Consider the following 10,079-nt stretch of genomic DNA (forward strand, 5'->3'; position numbering starts at 1 on the left):
TAATTGACTAAAACAAGTAACACCTATAGACTATAACAACCTGTTGTAGTGTAGCTTATTGTGTGGAAATACAACCATAAGTGTCAAAAGTATTCATCAACCATAAGTATCTGTATTAGAATTCCAAATACAAAATACAAGATTTGAATTCTACATCAAAAAATATCAACTTCTAATATGAGATTTATATAATTTTAAATTATCCAATCACAATAACTAATTTTTGAGTGTGATTTTCGCGTGGCTTTGAGCTCTAAGCTTATGTAATAACTTGAATTCCTATATTGAATGTTTGCTCATTTTCACTGTTTGTTTTCTTTGGATTTCATAACATTCAATTAGGTGAAAATTATTTTACTAGTTCTGGGTCTAGATTTGCATAAGTTTGTTTTTGAACTTTATAAAAGCATCAAAGACTCAAATCTTATGAACTTAAATCTCCAAAGCTTCGTTGATGATGTAAGACATGAAAGATACCAGGAGTAATTATGCAAATACAGAGAGAGAAGGAACAGCAGCTTTCGCTTTTAAAAGTTTCACTCTTTTTGAACAGTGCTTGTGGAATGGCTGTCTGCTACTGCCGATGAGGCCTCAAAAGAAAGTTTTTCAGATATGGAGTGTGTGTGACCGTTGGCTGTTAGTGGGTTCCTGGAATCTACAAAAGGAAAAAGCAGACCCATTTACAGCAGAAAAGTAACTCAATATGCCCTTGTATTATTTTTTTTAAAGGAACTCCATCCGAATCTGAATAGGTAAAACCTTAAGTTCAGTAGCCAATCTTACAATAAGGTAAATCAAAACTTTAATCTTAAAATAATGTTATAGGAGATTTTAATTTATATACTTCTATGCATAAAACTTTTTTATTGTAATTCAAACTACTCTTAACGTTTATGTAAAATTATTAAAAAGGATTTAAATCTTGAAATATTATCATAAGAAATTTAAATCTATGTAATCTTATGCATAAAATCTCTTTATCGTCTCTCAAACTACCTTTGATGTCCTTATATTATTTTGCCATTTTCATAAAATACACGCACACACACACACGTATGAAAGCAAAGCAAAGGCAACAAAGATACTCAATCAGGCAGGCTCAGGAAATGGTGGGTGGGTGGCCAAATCCACCTTCATCAATCTCGAGCTCACCTCGAGATTCTCACATTCTCTGTTTATTATGTTAGAAATATGTAAAGAATTGAAAGAAAGTATGGTTTCTGGGAATTTACTGTATGGCCAAACTCAGGGAATGTTGGATTCTCTTCTTTGTTACAAGCACTGCCCTCTGCCTTCTGTCTTCTCACAACCCTTCTCTGCCCCATTTGTGGATTTTTGTTCGTATAATCCAATCACTAAATACAAAACACTCACAGTAAAATATTTTCTTCGCTCTTCTCTAGGCAATATAGGCTGACTCACCTCTCTGTATGCCTTTGTCATTGAGAAAAATTTTTTGGGTTGAATGATTCCTTAAAATGCAGATGCATGAGAAACTACATTTTCTAGTTTTAATGGTTGAAAATGAGATGCAACAAAAAATGATAAAAACATGCAAATCCATCTAAGAAATGAAAGAAAACAAGCTTTTCAAAACATAAGTTTGAATATCTGATAAGATTTACACTAAAAGAATGCTAAACTTGTCATTTACTAAGGTTTATATGATACTTGAAAATAATAACCAAAACGGTATTTTACTTTTTTTCATTTTTTACATCAAGAACATTGAACTTTGGTTAAAAAAGAAATGAAAATGCTAAGAAATGAATGATTAACCCAGCAAGTGAATTCCCCAATGTATCCTCTTGATTTGAATATTGGTCCTAGATTTTGTTGTATTTTTTGTTATATAAAATCATGGGCATTATATATTCTTTTCTTTACAAGCGCCTGACTCAATGACAGGCATGCTAGTTCACTTTACAGTACCACTAAAGCTTGGTTTTTTTCTTGGGTTCTGACACAGGATTTAGCCGATGGATTTCAGGCATAGAAAGCAGCAAGTGGTTGTTTTGATCTAAGGATTATGTTCATCAAACTGAACTTAGTTCCAAGTTGATTTTTTTCCTTGTAGTACTTATCAGTTTTCTAAATTTTGAGCAAGCTTTCTGCTTCTGCAACTGTGAGTGTTCTAGTTCTTTTGTAACTCAATTCAATGGGGAAGGTCAGAAGAGGAGTTGCTCTTTGTTTTGTGGCTTTCTTGTGGTTTTGGACCACTGTAAACGGATTATTATCTGCTAAAGGTGTAAACTATGAAGGTAAGACTGGTTTTCTCTTCTTCTATTGTTTTGTGTTACTTGTTTGGCTCTGTAAGGCTTGGAACTGAAGATTCCTTCATCTGGGTGGTTTTGTTTCAGTGCAAGCTTTAATGGGTATAAAGAATTCTTTGCATGATCCTCATGGCGTTCTTGATAATTGGGATGGGGATGCTGTTGATCCATGTAGCTGGACAATGGTAACTTGTTCTTCTGAGAGTCTAGTCATTGGCCTGTAAGTCCTTATTCAGCTGGCTTAAAATTTGAATATCCTCTAGCAAATTGATCAAATGAATATGTTTTGAATTGGGGTTGCACTTTTTCGGCTGCAGAGGAATTCCAAGCCAGAATTTGTCTGGTACTCTTTCTCCAAGCATTGGCAACCTAACAAACCTTCAGATTGTGTAAGTGCTAAAGATAATTAGACAATTTCTGGTATTCAATGGAATGCTTGATCTCGTTCCTGGATTGACATTTCAGTGGTTTTTTACTGTTTACAGGCTCTTACAGAACAACAACATAACCGGACCAATTCCTGCAGAGATTGGTAGGTTATCAGAGCTTCACACACTTGATCTTTCAAATAATTTCTTCACTGGGGAAATTCCTTTCTCTCTAGGCAACTTAAGGAGTCTCCAATACATGTAAGCATGAAAAATTATAATGTGAAACTTGATAATTGTGTGTATTACCTATGTAAGTATCTATCTTCTGGGTCTAAATTAGGCTTTAATTCTCTAAACTGCATATAGGAGGTTTAATAATAACAGTCTCTCCGGAGCAGCTCCAATGTCGTTGGCTAACATGACCCAGCTTATCTTTCTGTAAGTGTCCTGACCATTAAACCTTTCATGTTTCTGATTGAGATGTGCTTGTTGATGAGGTTTTGATTTTCTTTGCTTTTCAGTGATTTGTCCTTCAATAATTTGAGTGGCCCTGTTCCAAGGTTTCATGCCAAAACATTCAGGTGAATTTCTCTTTCTTTCTCGCATTCACTCAGGTGGAGACTTGTGATACAAAATCGCTTATATTAACTTTTGTTGTTGCAGCATTGTTGGAAACTCTCTGATCTGTGCAACTGGTTCTGAACCAGACTGCTATGGGACTCAACTAATGCCCATGTCCATGGAGTTGAATAGCTCACAAAGTATGAATACTATAATGCTTGGTCCACTTAAAGTTCAATTCAGTTAACCATTTCTAACTGATCTTCTTTACTTGGTTGATCTTGAGTCATGACGTCAATTCCTTTGCTTCTGCAGCTGCACTACCTTCTGGCAGACATAGAAGTCACAAATTGTCCCTTGTGTTTGGCTTGAGTGTGGGATGCGTCTCCACCATTATTCTTGCATTTGGACTCTTTATGTGGTGGAGGCAAAGGCGAAATGAACAGATGTTCTTTGATGTCAAGGGTAAGTGATTTTGATGTAATACTTGACTGGTACCAAGTATGTAATCATGTAACGGCAGTTTGATTACTTGAATTCATTCTGTATTTATTTGAAATCTCAGAGCGGCATCATGAGGAAGTTTCCCTTGGAAACTTGAGAAGGTTTCAATTCAGAGAACTTCAGATTGCAACACATAACTTCAGCAGCAAGAACATACTCGGGAAGGGAGGTTTTGGAAATGTGTACAAAGGGACTCTATCAGACGGGACTGTTGTTGCAGTCAAGAGGCTTAAAGATGGAAACGCCATTGGCGGAGAGATCCAATTCCAGACTGAAGTTGAGATGATCAGCTTAGCAGTCCATCGGAATCTCCTTAGACTTTATGGATTTTGTATCACATCCACAGAAAGGCTTCTGGTTTACCCGTACATGTCTAATGGCAGCGTTGCTTCTCGTCTCAAAGGTAAAATAACTTGAAAAACAAGAATTACATATAACTGTCCTAAAACACAAATTCTACGCTACTAAACTAATCCTTCATTTTCTTTGACAGGGAAACCGGTCTTGGATTGGGGAACCAGGAAGAGAATTGCCTTAGGAGCTGGTAGAGGACTATTATACCTCCATGAGCAATGTGACCCAAAAATAATACACAGGGATGTAAAGGCAGCAAATATATTGCTTGATGACTATTGTGAGGCAGTTGTAGGAGATTTTGGGTTGGCAAAGCTTTTAGATCATCAAGATTCTCATGTCACAACAGCCGTGAGAGGAACCGTTGGGCACATAGCCCCCGAATATCTTTCCACTGGCCAGTCCTCTGAGAAAACAGATGTTTTTGGATTTGGTATTCTTTTACTAGAATTAATAACCGGCCAAAGAGCGATAGAATTTGGCAAGACAGCTAACCAGAAAGGGGCAATGCTTGATTGGGTGAGTTCAAACTTCTTTATCCACTTGCTGCTTCTTAAATTCAAGCTTGGGTAACATTTGTTAATGATTTTAGGTAAGGAAAATTCACCAGGAGAAGAAACTTGAAATGCTTGTAGACAAGGATTTGAAAAGCAACTATGACAGGATTGAGCTTGAAGAGATAGTTCAAGTGGCTCTATTGTGCACCCAATACCTTCCAGGACACAGACCAAAAATGTCTGAAGTAGTTCGTATGCTTGAAGGTGATGGACTTGCAGAGCGATGGGAAGCTTCCCAAAGAGCAGAAGCAACCAAATGCAAACCCCATGAATTTTCCTCATCTGATCGATACTCCGATCTCACAGATGATTCATCATTACTAGTTCAAGCAATGGAGCTCTCAGGCCCAAGGTGAACTTCATAAAAGATATTTTTCTCTTTGAAAGAGAGTAAACAATGAATTATAGTTAAGCCTACTGTGCAGAAGTTCCTGTCTTGATTCAAAGTTAATGTTGTATAATAGTGGTACATCAGAGCTCCAAACTGGCTTTTATTCTTTTTATTTTCCCACCAAATTGTATAGTTTTTTTAGTTTGAGAAAATTATAGCTTTAGAATGAAATTTTCATGTACTTGATGTTCTTTTTGAGTGAAAATTTTTTAAAGAGAAGCCCTTCTAAAATTTTGAGCCTGTAAATCATTTTTTCCATACTTGTGTGCAAGGAAGTGCAGAAAAAATGTGCAAAGCCAGAAAATTGTGCTTGACTAGACATCAATCAATTTCAACGAACATACAACCTGCAAAGCAAGAGATGTTGCTTTTTCCAGGCTAATTTTCATGAAACTTAGCAGAAGCTCAAAAAATTTTTACTATTCAGAACATAATTCTCATCTCCTCGTCTTCTGTGGGAGAAACATAGAAAATTCTACCATTCAAACTCCAAGTTTAGAATAATGCTGATAGCTACCTTTATTGCTCTCCTTACAACCAGACTCTTCCCAGCTTCTACTGCTGTTCAAAAAACCTCAACATGCAGAAAGTTTTACAACAACACAACAACTGCACCACCACTCCCAGCAAAGCAAATACTTCTACCACAAGTCAAATCAATCTCACAATAATTTATCCAGTCACAAAGCAATAGAAGAGTTTAGAAAGTAAAGACAGATTCTGGAATTGTAACTTTGGATTGAATCTACATGAAAGCAAACAATATTGATTTCAATAAAAGTGGATTCTGTTTCTGGAAATTGGAAAATGTCTCACAACTCCTATTACATAAACAAAGAAGATAACCACAAATTCTTATTACATAGACTATGAAAATAGCCACTATGCAAGGCATTGGAGAGGCCTGCTCTCTCCCTCAAATTCCCTCACCTTTCGCTGAATTCTGAATATCCTTTTCTGCTGTTGTCCTCTCCTTTTTATCCTCCTTAACCACCTTGCAGTGCAGCTGCTGTCTGTTGTGCCACAATTATTTATCATTTCTGGTGGTCCTAGCCTCTGCTGAATTGCCATCTGTCCAAGCTTGCTGCTGCCAAGTGTCCTTCTCCCCCAAGTTCTTTTTTCCTGCAGGAGATACATAAATTAGTCCGAACAAATGCACAAGCCAATGCAAATTAAACCATCTATGGTCATCAAGCAGCCATTAAAACATTAAAAGGACTTCTTCCTGAGCAATACTCACCGGTCTTCAGAACCTGACACACAAAACCAAAAGCCTCAAGATCTTGCAACCCCAACTTACAAAATGAAGAGCATAGACTCATCATCGATTGATTGTATTGTAGCATGGCAGTGAGGACACTGGACAATATGTAATTTTTGCTTCTGGTGAAATCCTTTTAAAAAACAGCATTTCTTCCATAAACTGTCAGTTAAATTTATCTCTATGCTCATCATTTAAAATCACCATTTTGTCGAGTACTGGAGAATGATTAAGTAGGAACTTGATAAATTCCAATTCAGGATGCCGGTTGCTGAAAATTGTAACACAATCTCTTAGATGAATCTTCACATTTTGAAGTTGGCCAAAACAGTAGCTTGATTGATTTTGTGCTTGCAGAAATTCGAATGATTGTCTTGAATATTCTCCGCTTCGAATCTAAATACAACAACAGAATTCATGCTGGAGATCAGCATACAAGATGGAATGGTATCGAAGATGGGAAAATTTATGAACATCGATGGCACAAACTTACTAAGATCTGGAGTTCCCGTAAGTTTGAGAAGAGTTTAAGAAGTTTGACAGTAGCCTTTGTCTGATCATGATCGTTGAAACTCATTTCAACAAGATAAAGAATCTTCAAATGGTTGGATGCAATATAGGCAATGTCTGAAACATTCCGCATCAGCCAATTCTAAGATCAAATGCATAAAGAATCTGAAGAGTAAGATAATGTACATTATGTTCAATAAAAGATAAAGCAGTTGTATATAAGAGGAAATACAGCATACTGCAATTGTTTAGGAATTGTTTTTTTTTTTTTTGGGCAAAATTCCAAAGTTTGAGATTCAGGTCTTGGTTACCTTAAGGAAAAAACCAGAAACTTTAACTCTTTTCAGACTGTATAGCTGACTGAGATAATGTAGCAAATGGTAAATCCTTCCTTGATCTTGATATTCAACGCTGGTAGACCCATCTGAAGTGATGATTAAGGTTATCTCTGCTAGGACCGTACAATTTTTAAGAATGATAGCTCTCAATTTTCCTTGAAGACCTACCTGTTTTAGCTTTGCGGCCTGAATACCAAAACAAGCGAAATTTTGAAGACTATTGAGCATCAATCTGTAGAACAAGGCAGTTGCAGATCAAGTTTTCAAGCAACTGAATATCACTAAGCTTCCCATAAAGTTGGAGACCGACAAGATTTCTGAAACCTTTAGAAGCACAAGGAGGTTGTGGTAATTTATATCAACAGAGCTGCAAATGGGTCAGATGTTCAAAAGACCATATGCAAGCTGGTAACTTATACACGTTTGCAAAATCAATTGCTGTGCTAACATACTCAAGAGTGAATTCCCTGATACTGTTTCTTGCAAGATAATGTATCCAGGCGTGAAGATCGGAGAACTTTTCTGGGAAGGTGTTGCAAAGCTTAAAAGTGTGTATATTGCCACAATGAGACAGCAGAACATTAAAAATGTAGTATTGGAGGCCTCTTGAATTTGGAGAATTCCAAAGGGCACGGTTTGAGACCACATCAAAGAGAAGCTTCAAAAGGTTAACCCATTTCTATCTCTATTGTCTAGACAGGATGCTTGTTCTCACAGCCTCCTTCATCTGTAGACAACCAAGGATGTTGTCCAAAATACCCCATGGCAGTTTGCTAAGTCTATCAATTGTTGTAAGCTTGCCTTTGAGCTGATCATGCTCGATTTTCAATCGAGCACTCATAGTATCTACACATTGTAACTGGTAGAGATAAGGCCACATTTGACATAATCAAAGGGAAAATTTTTCAATAGCATTCCAAAGGCAATATCATTCTTAAAAACTATTATCTGTCCAATCTTTCTTTTTTTGCAAGATATGAAAAGCAACCAACACAAAGGGAAAATCGCCAGGAACAATGGATGAAATCCTAACAATTAGCAAAATATAATTTAGCTAAACAAAACTAAATTTAGAAACCACATCATATTTAGAAAAGAACTATCTCTCAGTACTCATGATACAAACCGGTCAAACAGCAGAATCAACCTAAAATATTACTAGTTTCAGTAGAAAATTGAACCAACAGTCATCTTCACAATAGTCCTTGAAATCAATCAGTCTAACATCAAAGTGGTAAAGGGTTTTTGTTAAAAATAATAACCCTAGAGAAGATAACAATCAAAATTTTAAAAAAAAAAAAGTTATCATATATAAGGTGAAAAGGAAGTCTGGAGACACAAACAATAAATCACAAAGAAAGTAGAAAAAGTTTCAGTAGAAAGTTACAAGCTTTAGGCACCTTGGGGAAGAACCTTTGAAGTGGATGATGCCACAGCCCACACAGAAGCCTTGCTGCAGATTCCCTGAAAAGACTGCTCCATGTAACGCTCAAATATGAGTATGTAAACGGTTGAGGAATATTAAATACTTATTGGCCAAAGGACTTGGTCGCACCCGAAGTATCTTATTTTGGCAAGTTCCCATTCCTTTTTTTTTTTAAATCCAAACACCCACCTATAAGATGTTAAAGTTAACAGTTTTAAGGATAAAATCGTCATTTAATCTATAATATTAAAAATAAACTAAAATTTAATCTCTTCCCCCTTCCCCCCCTAAACTTTAAAAATTAAAAATTTCCTCCTAAATCAAATTTTAAAAATGACATTTTCTTCCTAAGTTTTAAATCAAGCTTCTTTGATTTAGAAGCTTGAACAACATCGATTGACATTGGAGAAAAATCTCAACTTTGTTGAGAAGACAAAGTTATTCATCTTTCCCAACGAAATATCGTCTTCCTGTTAAGTTTAGGATTGTTGGTCAGAGGGAGAGATGGTGAGGGAGCGACTGTCAGAGGAAAAGAAAGGAGATGCTGTTGGAGAATAAAAAAAAACCTTAGAGAAAAAGTTGCTACTTTTCAAAACTTAGCTTAAGAGGGGAGATTGTTATTTTTTAAGGTTTAGGGGGTTTTAAAAGATAAAATTTTAAGAAATTAAAATTTTGTTAACTTTAACCACTCATGGGTGAGTGTTTCAGATTTTCAAAGATAAAATGTGGAAACTTGTAAAAACAAGATACTTTGGGCGGGAATAAGTCCTTTGGCCTTAGTTATTAAATATGTTTTTCTCTTTGTTAAGACCACTACTAACTTTCAAAACCTCAAATACCCACTCATCTGTTAGTTTTAGCTATTACAGTTAGGAGTAAAATCGTCATTTAAAAATTTTTTATTTAGACAAAGAAAAGTTATTCTTTTTCCCCCTTAATATTAAAAATTAACAATTCCCTCTAACTCAAACTTTGAAACATTATATTTACACCCCCAAAAACTTTATTCAATCTTTTTTATGACTGTTTTTTCTGGCATTTCTCTCCAGCAACATCCCCCCTCCCTCCATGGTGGTTTTTCGATGCAAAAAACATTGAAAATCTGATCAAAATGGTAAGTTATTCTTGCATTGATTTGTGCAAAAATTGCACTAATCCATACGATGATCTGTGTTGTAGCAACACACAGATCATTCGGATGATGTTGAACACACAACCCCTATGTCTATGCGATACCGTTTTATAGATCTGTACATCACTAACACATAGATCATTGCACGGATGTGTGCGATTTTTGTACAGATTCATGTGAGAAAATCCAACTATGTCAATTAGATTTTTGGTGGTTTTTACACCAAAAAACCACCATAGAAGGAGGGGAGATGCCATTAGAGAGGAATGCTAGGAAGAATGACCTCTGAAAAAATGAAATAAAGTTTTTTGGGTGTAAATACAATGTTTCAAAATTTGAAGAGAATGATTGTTCATTCTAAAATATAAAACCCTAAAAATATATATATAGTGGGAGTGAAA

The 10,079-nt window shown here is 35.8% G+C and overlaps 2 protein-coding genes across 7 annotated transcripts; one reads left to right on the plus strand and one right to left on the minus strand.

Annotated features, from left to right (window-relative positions):
• Window positions 1-1,881: 1,881 nt before the first annotated feature.
• Window positions 1,882-5,230, plus strand: LOC123197151 (protein NSP-INTERACTING KINASE 1-like). Its single transcript, XM_044611310.1, has 11 exons — window positions 1,882-2,261; window positions 2,361-2,493; window positions 2,591-2,662; window positions 2,759-2,902; window positions 3,011-3,082; window positions 3,166-3,225; window positions 3,308-3,405; window positions 3,521-3,670; window positions 3,771-4,112; window positions 4,203-4,582; window positions 4,656-5,230. The coding sequence occupies exons 1-11, from the start codon at window positions 2,159-2,161 to the stop codon at window positions 4,974-4,976; spliced, it is 1,875 nt and encodes a 624-aa protein (XP_044467245.1). The 5' UTR covers window positions 1,882-2,158; the 3' UTR covers window positions 4,977-5,230.
• A 480-nt stretch (window positions 5,231-5,710) lies between these two features.
• Window positions 5,711-8,603, minus strand: LOC123197152 (F-box/FBD/LRR-repeat protein At1g13570-like). Of its 6 annotated transcripts, none has more exons than XR_006497819.1 (5): window positions 8,521-8,603; window positions 7,094-7,966; window positions 6,766-6,924; window positions 6,252-6,668; window positions 5,711-6,133 (listed from the first exon to the last, which is right to left on the minus strand). XR_006497819.1 is itself a non-coding variant. In XM_044611311.1 (3 exons), the coding sequence occupies exons 1-3, from the start codon at window positions 7,346-7,348 to the stop codon at window positions 6,438-6,440; spliced, it is 645 nt and encodes a 214-aa protein (XP_044467246.1). In that variant the 5' UTR covers window positions 7,349-8,478; the 3' UTR covers window positions 6,251-6,437. The 6 variants fall into 6 exon arrangements, 1 of the variants encoding a protein (XP_044467246.1); XR_006497820.1 differs by having other exon boundaries at window positions 8,508-8,601; XR_006497822.1 differs by lacking the exon at window positions 8,521-8,603 and having other exon boundaries at window positions 6,766-6,947; window positions 7,094-7,206; window positions 7,289-8,475.
• Window positions 8,604-10,079: the final 1,476 nt, after the last annotated feature.

Source organism: Mangifera indica, chromosome 15, assembly GCF_011075055.1.
Source record: "Mangifera indica cultivar Alphonso chromosome 15, CATAS_Mindica_2.1, whole genome shotgun sequence".
Taxonomy (NCBI): domain Eukaryota; kingdom Viridiplantae; phylum Streptophyta; class Magnoliopsida; order Sapindales; family Anacardiaceae; genus Mangifera; species Mangifera indica.